Raw genomic sequence first — 17540 nt, 5'->3', positions numbered from 1 at the left:
CTACTCCACCAAGAGGCATTTAAAAAATATTTGAGTTCTTTCCAAAACAAGCGAGGCACAAACACCACTGTTAATTTAAAAACTAAAGTCATTAATCAAAAGTACCATTGGGTGAGTGTTATTGTTCTTGGAAGACAAATGGCTGCACTCACTGGTAGGGATTGAACATCTTGATATTTTAATTAGATAGTTAAGAATAACAACAATAACGTGAGCCTGCATGAGCATGTTTTCATGTTAAACCAGCTTATATCTGCTAATAAAACCAGACGGGTAACGAGTAGAGAGGTAGGAATTTGAACAACCTCTGATGACCTTAGGGACAGAATTCAACTGAGCCTAAGCTTTTTTCCCCCCAGACCAACGTGTCTCTATCAAAAAAATAAAAAGAGAAAACTGTCTGGTCTGGACGAATAAACCTGGCACTGCAAATATGATAATCTTAAGAATTAGTGGGTGGATGGATGGAGACATGATAATCTCTAAGAGGCAGCGGTCAAAATCTTCATTTAGGAAATGGCCAGAGTACTTGTTGGCAGCCCGCTCTACCCCCTCTTCAGACAAGAGGGCGAGTGTGTGTTTGTGTGAGGATATGGGACAGATATCTGTGAGGGGAGCTGGCCGGGGAGGAGGGGGGGGGTCATAGACTGAGTCTTACAAGGAAAACATCTGCTGAGGGCATATTTCCCCCCATTCTGCCAAGTCTGGGAAGAGACAACAAATGAAAATCTTCACCCTGCCCAACACTTACATCACATTGACCCTCACAACATAATTCTCAAACAGGGGTCCTGTGCTCGTTTGTTACATCACACCCGCCTCGGACACCATGAGTCTCATACCGACATATTGGTTAATGATGAACACTGCGAGTATTTTGCTAACACCCTACAACTGAACACATCACAAATTCACGTCCGTGTCCAACTGCCAGCATTCAGGGAATAAGTCACTGGGCAAGTTTTAAAATATACTTCATATAACTACAGTTTGAGTTACAGTTAACCTATGAATGGCAAAACACGGAAGAGTGCCCTCTGGTGTTTGATAAAGTAAAAGTCCTCAACTCACCCCCCAAAAAACCTGAACCTGGTCGTACGGGTTACAGGCTTATCGAGAAGCTCACATTTGTCAGACAACATTTATTCTGTGTTATCTTTGTTTCATCTATTGAACAGTTAACAACTGACTGTATTTGAACAGTGGGGGAAAGTTCGATAGTTAGCATTTTATCTCAATGTAAATTGGATGTCACCTTTGATTTAAAAGCAAACAAATGGGGTTAAAAATTGTAATATTTTATAGCAATATACGAGTTAAAAATGATATATTCAGCAGCAGATGGACTTTGTTGTAGATTCTTAGTTTCTTGGTTTAAAGAATCTACAACAATGTCCACCTGATTCAACGCCCTAAAGATAACTATGACCTGGATGAATGACAATCTCCACAGACAAAATTATATATATGTTATGTTTTTATTTTGTTAAATAATTCTTAACCAAAAGTCCCGCAATTTATCATCCATAAACTTGTAGTTTGACAGACTAAAATACTACACAGGTTTTAAATTAACGTGTTCACTTTCTCATTTATTAATCATTCTCCTCCCAGTTTCCTCTGATATTTCTGTCAGAAAAAGTGTCAATAATTCACAAATGCAGGGTGGCAGAGGTCTGTGACATTGCGTTATAAATGAATGTGTTGCTGAAGGGCACAAACTGGTGGCTGATGATCTTGATGGCCTCTTGAGCAGCTGATCCTGAACAAACACATTGACAGATGTTAGTGGACATTTCTGATTAATCAGGACTGGGTTTGATATGCTGTTGATTAAAATCAGGGATGGATTGATTTACTGAAGAGTGTTAAAATGTTACCTCCCAAAAATGCTGCAACCGTGTGTGGCTCTGCTGCTCCATATCTGCAGCTGAAGGTGATGGGGGGGGGGGGGGGGGGGGGGAATTGATAATTATCTTGCACAGTTTTTCCACAATCTTAACAGTAAATTCAATAGTGGCCGTAACTTACAACTCATGGATGTAGTCGTCTTTGATGTTGACATTGAGGCTGTATTCCTGCAGGAGGCTGTTCACACAGAGTTTCAGTTTGCTGATGTCTTCCTCGACTTGGTAGTTGTAAACTCCTGGTAAGACGGGACATTGGACATTAGGAGGGAGGAGCTACATAATTCTTCAGAGGAAGAGAAAATTACAATCTAGACTATAATGTGGACAGTATCATGATAAATCCTGTGTGAGATTTTGCAAAGTATACCCCCAAGGGTAGGAAGCTCAACAAATATATATATGTATTGCAGCTACTACTTTGTTCTTTCGCTGTAGATGAAACAAGTCGTTGCGGTCTGTCACTGACTGAGCAGGGCCGCCTTGTAAAAAAATAAAAAATTCCAATTTACCAATCACACAAAAACATCTACATTTATTAAATTGTAAGATTATAAGTCAGTTCAATGTTGTTGGATTCTTTAAAGACAAAATATGTATGAACCTTGACCGTACCTGGGTAGCGGGAGTGCTGTTGATAGAAGCGATCAACAGCTCGGAGCATGAGGTAGAAGACCATCTCGCTATCTGGACTGTCCATGCACGAGGCTGAGGAGAAGACACAGCTACGGTTAATCTTTGAATTCATGCCTTATACTTAACCGAGAAAACTGTAATGAAGTTAGCTCAAACACAAGAAATGACAGTGAACAACACAGGAAATTAATTTCAAACTTACTGATTTCATCTTTATTTACTGAATCAACGCTGTATTCTTCAGCCAGAGATCGGCAGCGCACCACCCTCAGAAAGGATGCGTTCTTACCTGGATGCCAACACAAATGTCTACAGTTAGGGACAAACCTGTTGGAGGTGCAACACCAATATATAGCAGAATATGCTCCACTAGAACACAGAGTCCAGAAGCAGCAGTGACACCTTTAAAAGTCTCAACAGCAGCAGAGAAGTAAAGAAAACTTTTGACATGAGAAAATGTTGCACTGCTGCACGATGGAAACAAAAGACAGATATGGTGCATTCAAATGCTCCAAAATTATTAACAATTATATAATAACACATTATACTAATACCTGTACAGTACATGTACAGTATGTCCAAACAGACCGCGGTGGCTTTGTTTACATGGATAACACAGGAATTACCATGAATAATCAGATCAGGTAATGTAATCAAAGGCTCATTATTTCATTTAGAGACTTTTGAACCATTTTCATGTGTTACATAACCTATTAAGGAGGTTTGGTTCCTATTTGTTCAGTTTGTCTGTTTGTTAGCAGGATTACTCAAAAAGTAATGGATGGATTTGCATGAATTTTTGCATGAATCACAAGAAAAAGCCTTTGTCATGGAAAATAAACTTACAGAATATAAAAATGTGAGGGTAAAAAGTTGTTGATTAATCATGGGTTACTCACACAAAAGTTTGATGTCTTTTTCAGAGATGCTCTCTGGGGGCTGTGGGAAGTAAAAGTAAAAGTATTTTCAGCTTAAATCCTTTTTCAGACAAATGGATTTTGAGTAAAAACATTTTTTTTTCACTCATTTATTACTGTAAGTATGTCAGGGCAAAAACTATTCATGCTGTTAAAATGTAATCCTACCATGGACACATCCAAGAGTTATTCAAATGCATAGCGTTTAATCACTTCCTTGAGGGGCCTGTTACATTCACCCAAAAGTTTTTCTTCCTCAGTAAGTATGAAGTTTTACAACATACCTTTCCAACAGACTGCAATAGACGTTCAACGTGCTTAGAAACAGCTGCTGTGTCCTGCATGGCCTTTTCTCTGTAACTGAAATCAAACACACACACACACACAAAAAAAATCTAAATTATTGAAATGATCTGCCCCTCTGCCAACTAACTCAAATTGCAGGAAATATGGTCATAATCTCCCCTTCCTCAGTTATGATGTTGAAAAATGGGTAGAAAAGTGATACATTATGACGACGCAGTGAAGTCGACATTTTGGATATGAAATGTCTTCACTTTCGTCCCATTTAGACATTTGTGTGAAAAAGACAGGTGCCACCACACCCTTATCTTAACATTATCATCTTATTTTACAATTGCACACTTACATATTTTGAAGGCTGATGAACTTCTGAGAGTCTGCAATCATGTCTGGGATGGTTCCCCGCACAGGCAGGCTTCCACTGCCTTCATTGTGGACAAACTCTTTGACAGCTCGCAGCATCACCCAGAAGGCCGGGGTCTGGTAAACGCATACCAATAGAATACATACCACTGTTAATCCCAGTGACTACAGAAGAAATACCACAATAATCCCAACCACTACTTATTTGAAAGTATGAAGTAACTGCAGCTCTATATCAGCTCTAACTCCGTCAGTTCTCAATTGGCATCAGAATGAATATCAACATTTCACATCCCTGCTCTTTATGTAGATAAACATGTACATCATTGTTGTTTGCAAAGACCAAATGTGTTTGTTTTTGTTATTGTATAATGTATTTTTGTTTGAGAGAAATAGGGAAAAATAATCCATGTTGCTTTATAATTAAATAACAATTAAATGCTTTACAATTAAATAAGATTTTACCCATTTGAAATAGTAATTAATAAATATCCATATGTGGCGGCTAATGTTGATAATGTGCTTTTAATGTATGGGACAATGAGAAGTGTAAAATTTTGGGGGATTAATTATTAAACTATAGCGGCTCAGATGACATAGGCAGTCCTTCAGTGGCCCAGGACACATTTGCATTTAAACTGCTTAGAGAATGTGGCCAAGTGGGGCCCAGACCACCTCTGAATATTGTCCGAGTGTGTGCTCAATTCACACCTGTACTTAAAGCTGTCCACTTCTGGATCAGCAGAGATGGATACTAATGCCAGGTGTGAACTGGACCTGTGTGCTTTTAATAGAATAGTCTCAGGAAAAAAAAGGTCCCTACCTGTGATGTGATGTTGTTACACTGCTCACTATTGAAGAGGTCTTCAAGAGCAGTAGGAACCTGCAGCAACAAGAGACATTACAAGAGGAGTCTTACCTATTAACTGTGCCACAGTAGAAAACAGACTGATATGGGTTTAGACTAGAGGCAAGATATTTGGCATGGGACAAAAGAGAACTCTTCTGGCACCTTGGTTGGATTTAAAGCAGTATTGACGTTCTTAACAGCTTCTTCAAAGTTTTCCTCATCCTCTGGGACTCCATTCTCGTTCTTACGAACTCCTGAAGAAACACGCCATAAGAATCAATCGCAGATAAGATTGAGTTACACAGCCAGGTCATGGAACTTACAGGAAACTGAAATCTAGAGGTCCACAGATACCTTCCCGAATTATTTGTCTGAACGCCTCTTTCTCCTTGTAATTCTTCGGTGCCTGACAGTTGTGCTACGTGGACATAAAGCACAGAACTTTTATTGTACAGAAACATTAACAAAACACTCAGGAATAAATATAAGTGAGGGAGTCTTTGTCAGACAAATACCCCACAGAAAATGTACTGTACCTCACTGAGCCATTTCTCCAGATATTTAGCAACAATGATAATCCACGGTGTGTGACTGTGATCCTACAGATTAAATACAGAATGAAATATCATCAGTTGTGTTAAAATGGCAGGGTTTAAACATGCTAATGTGCATACATAAATAACACACCTTCTTGTCCATACTGTCAAGGTCGTACGACTGAATGTGGTTCTTGAATTCGCTAAAAGGCTGGTCTAACCTCAGGTCCTCCAAGGCATTGTCTGGATGAGATTCAATCACTGAGGAGAGAGGCAGTGATATCTAGCATATTATATCATGTCAAAACATTAAAACATTTCAAATTACAAGCACAAACTACAGTACTATGTACCAAAAATGGAGGATACAGACATGAGATAGCAATTATGTCACGTAAATGACTTACGAGGGAAATTCTATTCTATTTCATGGGTTCATCTTTTTTCAGTGAGCTGAAAGAATTAAATATGTACTAATACCAATCAAAAGCTAAAAATGAAAGTAATGTAATATAGTATACAATAAAGTAATGAACTAACCTGTATGCTCCTGCACGACTAGTCTCATGTAGCCGATGAGGCCATAGGTTTTACAGACGAGGAAAGGTACCGATGCACTCCACAGAACTGAGCCGAGCCTCATACACGTGCTGTTGAATTTCAGAGATAATTTGACAAATTAGTTGGAGAGAAAAGAAACAATAACGAATCAAACCAAAACAGCTTCTGCAAAAGATGTAAACAAATTTGTTGAATACAAACACCTCATAACAAAAAATTGTGTAATCTTTGGCTGGATCGGAACCAAGGTCCTTGCACTTGCATAATGTATATATGAATTTTACACAAACACAATCATATTTTCAGACTTAAAATCATGATGGAATTCCTCAGCTCTGCTGTTATGATAAAAAGTCAGAATAAAGATCAACTATATCTCACACCTTTCTGGCAAATGGACACCAATGACTATGGTGAACCTGTGGAAGAACTCTGGATCGTTGTCTAGAAGTTTGTCTGGACTCTGCAGGAGAAATAGAAAACACAAGAATGACATACTGATCAATACATTTGCATAACTGCAGAGCATGTTGTATGGATAGATTTTTATGTGACTTAGCATTTCTGATTCTTACAGTTGTATAGAGTTTCTTTGACTTAAAGCATTTTTCTCTGATTTAATGTGTTATGGTGGGATGTAAATATTGATATTGATATGATAATGTCTTGATAAGTATTTGTGTTTTCATTTTCCACTGAAACACAATACCCGTCTGTGGCACCAATGTCCAAACAAAACCCACCTCCTCAACAAAGTTTCCAGAGACGTCACTGTTCATTTCTTGTAGTAACTCCGTGGCAGCCTGTGCTCTGTTCTGCAACATAAAAGCTAAATTCACGCTCCATACAGACATGCAAAAGAAACACACCTTTTATTCCTAATAAGAATATTGAAAAGGATTTCATGAGAGGATTTCAAGAGATGCAGAGAGCATGTGGCGGGAGGAATTGTGCATCTGTGTTTGTCCTGTGGTAAATCATAAATGTATTTAACTTGGGCAAAGCATACTGTACCTTCCCAATGCTGTTGTTGCTGAGGAAAAAGCTGCAAGACAAGATCAAGAGGTGCATGAGTGAACCAGTAAAAGTACCACATATTATTTTGCTTTGAGAAACACCGTTGCCTTACTTGTTTCCAACATCTTCCCCAGACACCGTGTGTCCATCAACTATGGTGAACGCTCCAATACCTGACAAACAGATCGATCCACTCGGTCAGAGAAGACGCCTTCATTAGCACCTGCAGCATTCCTTCATTTATCACCAGCACAAAGCCACACATGTTTACCTGGAAGCACCAGGTTCTTCAGTATCTCTGTTCCAGTTGCTGTGGCGTTGACGAGACACACATGAGCGTTCTCCAGCGTCTCCTGGCCATGGTCCCCCCACAGTCTGAAAGCACACACACCAGACCGTGGACATGTGTTGCCATCTAGTGATACAACTCATCATCAACCGCTGTTAAAAAAGCAGAGTAAGCCACCGATTTAGCTAGTGGTCTGACGGCTGCAACATCACCCACTGCCCTGTTGCTACACTCGTTTAATCATCCCCTGCTGTTCATTTATATATAGTGAAGCAGGACCTCATCATAGACAACCTGGTACATTTTGAGGACAAGGACACGCAGAAGAGAACAGACAGCCGTTCACCTCACAGTGTGTGCTACATGTAAACATGCTAACGCTAGCTAACAATAACGTTAGCATTCCTGCCTCGCCGTTGTTTCTGCTGCGACCGCTCACAAAGAAAAACGGTGACGGCATTTAACTGAGGGAATAAAAAGAAGGATGTGAGAAAGTCGAGGTGTATTTTTTTTTTAACCGCACCTGAGCTGCCTGTCGTATTTCTGCTCTTTGGAGGCTTGGGTGGCTGCCATGGTTTCTTTACGACTGGTGTCTGTCTACGGGCTCGTTTTAACTTCCCCAACACCAGATTCGACACAAGCATGTCGGCGCGAAAATTCAGACTCGCACTTTCTACACAAATTCCCATCGCTATGCCTGCATTGATATGAAGCATTGATGCATTGATATCACAGCAGGACCTAATATATATGTATATATATATTAGTATATATATATATATTATTTTTTTTAAAGGCTCAAAAGCTGTGTACTTACCTCAGTCCTTGCTCGCTGTCCCGCTTTGCTTTATTTTTTGGTTTCTGTTTTTCAGTGTTTTTCATCACTACATTGTGAAATCAATTTGGATCATTCATGCTTTCTTGCTCTCAGTCTTGTTTTGTACATTTTGTATAGTAACATAAAAAAAAAAAAAAAATATATATATATATATATATATATATATATATATATATATATATATGTTCACAATACATTTTATCATCCTGTGGTCACCAAACAATGATTATTTAAAAAATATTTTTCAATTATATTTGACCCCACTGGTCCACTGTTGTTAGAACTAATTGAGTTGCGATATCCTGGTAGGCCTGTTGAAAGAATTCGTGATTTAAAAAGATAAAAATAAAACTTAATTTAAAGTATTAAAGCATTTGAACAAGTATTATTGTTTTCTCTTCAACAGTGACAGTCATCATGAAACACTGATCATGAAAGTCTTGAGAATCGTCAGAATCTTATCCTGTGATATATTTTATCATTTAATCCAAAAAATGACTGAACTAATGCGGTGACACTGGACGAGATTAGCCTTAAGGCCCCTAAACCCCCCTCGGCAGGTGGGCTGTGTGTGTGTGTGTGTGTGAGTGTGTGTGAGGGTGGAGGGGCGTGTCAAGAGAGGGCTAATTGCCCTTCCCCTTTGGCCACTACATAAACTTCATCAATAGCGACACCGGCCGATGCCCGAGTGTGTCAGTCCTGCAGGAGCACGAGTCAAGACGAGACGAGACGAGACGAGACGAGACGACCGGCGGCTCGGCCAGACGAACAGGGACAATGACGGGGAATCACTGGGGCTATGGCAAAGAGGACGGTAAGGACCTCACAGCATCCCGCAGCTCCAGTCGTCTCCGGGGCTTTTTCTGCAGCCACAGTGGAGGGAAGGAAGGCGGGACAGTTGCTGTTCGCTGTTACTCCTCTCCGCTGCCGGGGGGCCCATCGCGTGTTTTATCTAACCTACATGCTCAAGTGGCCGTTAATGCGAGATTAGCCTCCAGCTTAAAAGGGATGAATGCCTTCACCTCAACCTGACTTTTGCCTAGATGTGTCCCAGGCTCTTGAGTGCATCGGTGTCAAGAATAAACGTGCACTCGCATGCACCTGCACATCCAATCAGTTCATGTATCCAATCAGCCAATGGTGCGGCAGCAGTGCAGTGTTTTAAAGTCCTGCAGATGCAGGTCAGTGGAACTGTGTCCACAACTTGCGTAATTCATGCCACAAAGAATCAGGGCTGTTTTTGAGAGAAAGGGGAGGTTTCACCCAGTGTTCGGCTGTGCTTGGTGTGTTCAGACTTTTCACTCGTTTGGTTTTTGATCCTGGTTTAGATTTCATGCTGATTTGATTGATATTCTTTAGGTTGTTGCTTGGTATGAAAGACATTGATCAGTTAGTGGTGCGCTGTGGTTAGAAATAATGAAGTTGGTTTTCAAATTAAAAACTAATGCTTTATCTTTAAGAACTTTCTTTGCAGGAGATCATCATCACATTATCACCACGCCATAAGTTTGAGCCTGGTGCAGTAGTGGCTGTATTACAGTCTGTAAAGATGTTCTTTGAAAGGCTCACTGTCTTATATGATTATAGGTCCTTCTATATGGCACAAAAACTACCCTGTTGCCCAGGGGAATCAGCAGTCTCCCATCGACATCGTACCTCATCAGGCTTCACATGACCCCAACTTGGGCCCGATTGTCCTCAACTATGATCAGTGTACCTCCATCAACATCTCCAACAATGGGCACTCCGTAGTGGTAGAGTTTGATGACTTGGACGACCGTTCAGGTGAGACAAAGCTGATCTTAAATTTGTTTACTTGTGACTTCAACTGTGATTATTTCAGAACCAACCAGTTCAAATCTGTTCTGGTTTTTAAAATCAGGTCCACAATCCACATAGGCCAAACTAAAAGAAACACGTGACCAGTGAGTTATTTCTTGGCAGGGACTATATGTGCATTGATAAAGACATGACCTATGATTGTATTGGACTATATTTACTGCCATGAATTGATTGACAGAGGACACAGTTCATCGGTAATCTTAGCTCTGATATGCGGTGGACGTCTGTTCTGAAAGTTTAGTTTTGAGAAACATACACTAGAAAGGTGAGATTACCTTCATTTTCACAAATTGCAAACCTATGTACGTAACTGCCCATAATCAAAGGTTGCATAGAAACCTCTGATTATGCCGCAAAAAGGTGCATTCAGCAGTTAACTGTATGAGAGTCTGTCTGCTGGACAAGAGATAATAACCTTAGGTGATGTCTACGGTTATTATGACCCTATTTGTTTTTATCACTGGGTGGATCCGTGTTAACCACCCCATCATTACCATGAGCGATAAGATCAGAAATGTGGAGCTGGGTCTGAGGATACACGTAGATATATTACCAGATAAGAGTGTTCTGTGCCACTGTTGTTTTGGTAAGCAAATGAGGATGATTTAATACAAAGAGTAGATTCCTTTTAGGACCGATGTTGACCTATTCAAGTGATTTCAAACTGATAGCAGTATATTTTTAGATGATACATCAACCGTTTGGCTCTAAATGAATACATGAAACATAAGTTGAGCCCAGTCATAATGCAAAGTAATGTACTTCTTTCCTCAGGCATTAATTGGTGAATTTAATACATGATCACCTTAATTACCTGATTCAGCACATCAGTTGTATATAAGTGGCTTTCTACTAATCACCCCATAGATATGAAATAGTCATTCACACCAGTTGCTACCACATTTTCGTACAAGTGCTAAGATGGGAGCCATGCTCTGTGGCATTTGTGCCCACTTAATCTGACCCCGGTGTGGCCCGCTTGTCAGAAAGATGTCAGCGGCATCACAATGAATAACAATCAGATCAGCCAGGCGTTGAAGTCCAAACCCAGCAGTGCAGGTCACACACTCAGAAAACAGCCTGTGCTATCTGAAGAATAATAATAATGGGCTGGATTTCACTGAGTCGTGCATTAAAGATTCTGTGAATGGACCCGATTAGGAAGTTGACTAAATATAAGTCGCTTCAGCATAGCTACATGGCAGAGGATTTGCCTTTGGCATCTCAAACGCAAACTTGTCCATCACAGCTTCTGTGATAGATTATTTGATGAAGCAGGCGTCTGTCTTTTCATGCATGTGTCTTAGCGTTGAGGGAGTATTTTAAGTCTGCTGGGTATTACCAGGCGTGTGAGTGTGTCTGTCCATCAAATTTTTCCGAGCTGCTCGGCTTTAGACTTTTCCACAGAGCAGGCAAGTAGCTATCAGTGAAAAATAATTAATGAATGACGAGGCCTGTAGAGGGAAACTAATGTACTTCCTCAGCATTTTTTAACATAGTTCAAATTAAGTGCACAATTCCCCCTAAACCTGCTGTTAGTCAGTTTGTCGTGTGTGGTTGGGTCTGAGGATACACGTAGATATATTACCAGATAAGAGTGTTCTGTGCCACTGTTGTTTTGGTAAGCAAATGAGGATGGTTTAATACAAAGAGGAGATTCTTTTTAGGATCGATGTTGACCTATTCAAGTGATTTCAAACTGATAGCAGTATATTTTTAGATGATACATCAACCGTTTGGCTCTAAATGAATACATGAAACATAAGTTGAGCCCAGTCATAATGCAAAGTAATGTACTTCTTTCCTCAGGCATTAATTGTTGGATTTAATACATGATCACCTTAATTACCTGATTCAGCACATCAGTTGTATATAAGTGGTATCTACTAATCACCCCATAGATATGAAATAGTCTAGATATAGAATTATTCATTCACACCAGTTGCCACCACATTTTCGTAGTAAAACCGATTTTTCTTTTAAAAAAAAAAAAGATCACATTGTTCATGTGGTTGTCCTACATCTATATCGTAAGATGAACAAGTGCTAAGATGGGAGCCATGCTCTGTGGCATTTGTGCCCATTTAATCTGACCCCGGTGTGGCCCGCTTGTCAGAAAGATGTCAGCGGCATCACAATGAATAACAATCAGATCAGCCAGGCGTTGAAGTCCAAACCCAGCAGTGCAGGTCACACACTCAGAAAACAGCCTGTGCTATCTGAAGAATAATAATAATGGGCTGGATTTTACTGAGTCGTGCATTAAAGATTCTGTGAATGGACCCGATTAGGAAGTTGACTAAATATAAGTCGCTTCAGCATAGCTACATGGCAGAGGATTTGCCTTTGGCATCTCAAACGCAAACTTGTCCATCACAGCTTCTGTGATAGATTATTTGATGAAGCAGGCGTCTGTCTTTTCATGCATGTGTCTTAGCGTTTAGGGAGTATTTTTAAGTCTGCTGGGTATTACCAGGCATGTGAGTGTGTCTGTCCATCAAATTTTTTTTTTTTACATCTCCTCTTCTCATCTACAGTGATCCAGGGCGGCCCTCTCGACAACCCCTACAGACTGAAACAGTTTCACTTTCATTGGGGCGGAAAGGGCTGCCGTGGCTCTGAGCACACTGTCGAAGGATGTAGCTATGCATCTGAGGTCAGTGTTTTGGTTCTGAATACTTCGGTGTGTCATTTTCTGATAAACAAAACACAGACTAAACAGTGATATTTGCCTCAGGTGTGTTCTAAGGTGCATATGTATTTTGCTATGAAATAAAATCAAAATAGACCTCCGTTTGCCAAAAAAATCTCGGCATTTTCCATGGGTATGGATTTTCTTATCTGAATGTCAAAATAAGGAGTTTCTCAAAAACATTCCAATAGATATTTGAGCTCTTATAATCCCACTTTAAATGGATGAAATGCATTATATATGTCTGAGTAGATATGCACAGCTGGGAAATACTGACACAGGATTATGCCAACACACAGGGGTGACGATATAGCATGCATGACTTTTAATGTCTTAACTATAAAATCCAGTCATATTCCCATTTTTTTTCTCCCCCCCCCCGTCTTTCTTTCCTCCTGTTTCCACCCTCTAGCTTCATTTAGTTCACTGGAACGCTGTCAAGTACAAGACGTTTGGGGAGGCGGCATCAGCTCCCGACGGCCTCGCTGTCCTCGGCATCTTTCTAGATGTAAGATTCTTTTTAACCCAAGTGCGATCCTGTTTTCTGTCCCTGAGCCCCCCTTTCCTTTCCATCGTTTTTATCAGTGTCACGGTTTTCCAGTCTGCATTCAGTTATGTTGACTTGAACAGAAGCAAATGCTAAATGACTTGTTGTAGTCTTGCTATTCTCTTCTCATTCAGAATTGTTTTTCATATTCAATTTTTTTGGCCCCATTCACATTATTTCCGTGTGGCAAAGTTGTAAGCAGCTAGTCGGGAAAAGTTATTGTAGTCACAAAGCTGTATATGTAATTCTTCAAACTGTTGAACTGTAAACATACACTGTGTATTTACAAAAATATGAAGGGTGTAATATTTAAGGGTTATGTTTTAATTGCATAAAATGCTGCATCCATTTGGGATCACACAGACTTAACAAACTAATACACTTTGATGCATGTGTGGTCAAACATAAATGAAACTGAAATGTATGTAATGGTTCTTTTTAAAGTGCACAATAACCAGATTTATATATTTCTTAATCTAATCAGTTTCAAATTTGGAAGAACCAGGTTCATGTATTCAATATTAATAAGTCTTTCTGTTTGAAATCACATTAAGTTAATTAGTTTGTTACATCTGTGTTGTCAAAATGGAGGGAATGGATTTTATATGCAATTAAATGACATTAATCTTAAATTGGGCCTAGATATTTTTGTGAGTATACTTTTAAGTGGTCTTCCCCAAAAGTCACAGATCAAATTCCGAAACTGTCTGTCTGTTATGAAAGACAGGTGACGACCACAGATGGCTCCACATGATAACAGATGCTCTGTACATGGTCAAATTTAAAGTGAGTACTATTGTTATTGGATTATATTACATGTGATATATTTTTTGTGGTTTATGACCTACTCCTAGCTTTATTGCAGTGATATAAAAGCTGTTGTCGGCATGTTTCCATTACAGGGCAGCGTCACAGATTTCAAAGGTTTCAACCCCAAGTGCCTCCTGCCCAGCAGCCTCCACTACTGGACGTACCCAGGATCACTGACCACTCCCCCTCTACACGAGAGCGTCATCTGGATTGTCCTGAAGGAGCCGATCACGGTGTCTGATAAACAGGTGCACGTTGCAGACATGACCCCTTTGACCACGACACTTGCATCACGTATGACACTTAAACATATTGTTTGAAAGTGTGAGAATCGTGACGCTTTGAGGGTATTTGTATTTCTTAGTGCGTTATTCCTCTGAAAGCTGTGCAACATACAAAATAATATGAAATGCATTAATATCATAGTGATCGTCACCCTGCATTAGAAATGAGAAGGCCAGGCTCTTGATCTGTAATTTGAATGATGGCTACGTGAAACACTTTTTAAATGTCTTTTTTCATTGTATATACATTTTTGTGAGGAATCATTTACAACAATGTATTTATTTTTTGGTTACTTTTACACCTTAAATGTCAAGGTTATTTATTCTAAATATTGTGGAACAGCCAGTCATACACAGCACTAACCCAAGTCCAGCTATTTCAGGATATTACATGCATAATGAATACATACTGACTGGAGATAGTGGTAAAAGACCATAATTCGAAAAGATATTCTCATCTAAAATTACAACAGTCAAATTACTCAAATTAAATTGTGTTTTCTTGTGTCCAGCTGCACTAGCTGCTGGTTCCTTTCGCAGGTTTTCTGTAGCCCAAAATGTTTTAAACATAGGAGTGTCTGAAATTACTTTGCTGACTTAAATGCCACAGTTGCACCCAGTGATACTTGGAGTAAGTAATTGCATGTTTTATCAAAGGGAGTGGAGCTTAAGGTACTGATGCTGCAGTTGACCAGTTTCCAATTTCCTGGCCTGCATAACGTCAGTGGCTGTGCGCTCCACTAGGCTCTGAGGATCTGCTGCCTCGTCCTTTCAGATCAAAGTTCAGCATCACCGGATCAGTACGCCGCGGTCTAGTATATATAGTGGTGGATGTTTGGGTTTACCTCTGTGCTTTACCGAATTCCAGAAATGAAGTGTTTGGCCACAAGTGTGACACTACATTTAGAAGCCACAACAAAGAGCAGCACATCATTCACGGGGGATTCCCTGTAAGGTTTGACATGTTTTTATCCACCGCCTCTTAGCACTGAACGCAATCAGAAAGTGTAGGTCGGATAACCCCAGGTCGCTGACATGTTAAGCTGAGTAGCTGGAAGTGTGCTGCACATTCCTTTCTGGTCCCTCTGTGAGCTGGTCCTGTGGCGACTGCTGCCAGTCTTTGGATTATACTCTCACACTTTGTTGATCTTTTTGTGATCGGGGAAACCAGGGGTTTTAGTGATGGCGATGCCCCGGGTGTAGCCGCGAACGGTCCGTCTGTAGCGCGGCTGTGGGTGAGGCGTAAGCTCGGCAACTGGCCCCACAACTTATGACTCCAGGCCTCAAGCCTTTGATCCCCCCCAGCTGATTATCCTGATGGACGGATAGATAACTGCATGGGTGCAGGGCTTTAACTGAGAAATGCATGCATGGAGACCCAAGAGGGGGAAAGCCCTTTTGTAACGGGAGATTATTTTGTTTTTCATTCCTCACATAATAACAAAAAGAGGGTGCATTGTGTGGGTAGTTCAAAGTTCTGGATATGACACGAGCTATGTGATAATATTATTCTTTTTTTGTCTCTCTCAATGCAGGTGGGGAAGTTTAGAATGCTTCTGTTCAGCGGAGAGGAAGAGGATCAGAGGACACGCATGGAAAACAACTTCAGGCCTCCGCAGCCTCTCAAGGGAAGGAAAGTCCGTTCCTCTAATTAATGTGACCTCAACAGATCTTGAGTCAAAGATGACAAAAAAAACCTCTTTTAGAAAACAGTGAATGCATTAATTTGAGTGAATTTTTTTTTTCCACACCTCATGGTAGCTTGTCCTGAGGAGGATTTTTGATTTACTCTGTACAGAAAGTAAAAGTTCACGGAGGAATTCTCATCACTGCCAGCACAATGAGATGTTTCACTCTGATCAGAAAGCGTAAGAGTAAGAATCAGTTTATCGAAAAATAAAAGCACATGAAGCAATAAAATAGTCTCCTAATATTCTAAATACATATTATTGTATTATTAGGCCACTACTGTGTTATTCAGTGATATTAGCTTATTATTATAAGTGATACTTTCATGAAAATTCAAAGGTTGGATGTAACTTTTACCTCCATAAGCTGTTCAAGGACAGCGGGTGATGCTGAGACAACAAGGTGCTATACATCAACTAACACAAACTATCTTGTACGTCGCTGTTATATGTAACAGGTACGTTCGTATTCCAGTGCTTCATACCACTGTGTCGTCTGCAGAACCACAGCCTCTGCCTCCTTACTGATCCCGATTGATCCCTCGTTGATCCGGCCTGTTGCTGGTGGCTTCACAGTCCTTCAGGCCACCGAGCCCCTTCCAGTGCAACAATTCCAACTGGAGGTGGGATCGGATTAGAGCTGCATTTGCTCTAACTGGTCCGTTTTGTCATGGCGGAGGGCGTGAAAGGCTCAGATTCTTGTCGGAGCTCAAGAGCCAGCAGGGCAATTTTATTATTTTTAGATTGCTCTACAGATTTAACAAAGCCTGTTCACACACGATTTCTCATATAGGATTTATTCTACTCCAGCAGCCCCAACAAGCGCCCAATGAACAGATTTTGTTGTCTGTGGAAACTCTTCTCTCTGAGATGACAGCATCCCGCCTCAAGTGGCACATTTCCTGATCTAATGTTTTTACTATGCAGGATGTAATGCACACTGTTATTATCAGCTCACCTCTGAAGCTGCACATATCTGTACAGTCCAGTGTTGTCTGACAGAGGCCCTGATGAGTTATGGCAGCTTTGTGTAATGCTGGTCCTTATTTAGATGGACTTGGATTTTACTAATGCAAAGGTATGAAAGGGATGCACTTCTTTTTGCTCCCATACAACAAAACTCGCCTGTGGGGAAGAAGAATACACCTCTGTTGTGATTGTTTTGTTGTTGATGAGAAAAAATATATATAATAAAAATGTAATTTAAGGGTGGTTTGAATTTTTTTTATTATGCATTCAGAATCTTGCTATGTTTGCTGAATGAAATACAATTCTGAATAACTTAGTTTTACAGTCTACCCATTTGAAGTGATCTTCTAAGATAGGCAGACTAACATTTTTATATACAATAAGTCTTTCTGTCATTGATCATTTGGGATTGTAAGCTTTTGCTCTATACTCAACATTGCACATTTATGGTTTTGTTTCTGTGTGAAGTGTTAATGTTTCAAAACTGCCAT

The 17540-nt window shown here is 40.1% G+C and overlaps 2 protein-coding genes across 3 annotated transcripts; one reads left to right on the top strand and one right to left on the bottom strand.

Moving 5' to 3' along the window:
• Positions 1-155: 155 nt before the first annotated feature.
• nae1 (nedd8 activating enzyme E1 subunit 1) lies at positions 156-8020 on the bottom strand. Of its 2 annotated transcripts, XR_004790627.2 has the most exons (21): positions 7903-7967; positions 7362-7465; positions 7203-7263; positions 7088-7118; positions 6817-6888; positions 6457-6536; positions 6053-6162; positions 5664-5773; positions 5513-5575; positions 5331-5394; positions 5139-5230; positions 4950-5009; positions 4110-4243; positions 3745-3820; positions 3443-3482; positions 2746-2832; positions 2523-2615; positions 2328-2389; positions 2032-2146; positions 1881-1930; positions 1670-1762 (listed from the first exon to the last, which is right to left on the bottom strand). XR_004790627.2 is itself a non-coding variant. In XM_035629162.2 (20 exons), exons 1-20 carry the CDS (start codon positions 7950-7952, stop codon positions 1653-1655), a joined length of 1602 nt encoding a protein of 533 aa, XP_035485055.1. In that variant the 5' UTR covers positions 7953-8020; the 3' UTR covers positions 156-1652. The 2 variants fall into 2 exon arrangements, 1 of the variants encoding a protein (XP_035485055.1); XM_035629162.2 differs by lacking the exon at positions 2328-2389 and having other exon boundaries at positions 156-1762; positions 7903-8020.
• An 851-nt stretch (positions 8021-8871) lies between these two features.
• Positions 8872-17287, top strand: ca7 (carbonic anhydrase VII). The gene is made up of 7 exons (XM_035629256.2): positions 8872-9031; positions 9805-10002; positions 12597-12715; positions 13164-13259; positions 14022-14084; positions 14201-14356; positions 15928-17287. The coding sequence occupies exons 1-7, from the start codon at positions 8995-8997 to the stop codon at positions 16045-16047; spliced, it is 789 nt and encodes a 262-aa protein (XP_035485149.2). The 5' UTR covers positions 8872-8994; the 3' UTR covers positions 16048-17287.
• The last annotated feature ends 253 nt before the right edge of the window (positions 17288-17540 follow it).

This window comes from Scophthalmus maximus, chromosome 4, assembly GCF_022379125.1.
Source record: "Scophthalmus maximus strain ysfricsl-2021 chromosome 4, ASM2237912v1, whole genome shotgun sequence".
NCBI lineage: Eukaryota > Metazoa > Chordata > Actinopteri > Pleuronectiformes > Scophthalmidae > Scophthalmus > Scophthalmus maximus.
Note: the sequence above shows the minus strand (reverse complement) of the source record. Positions and strands in the feature narration are given on the sequence as shown.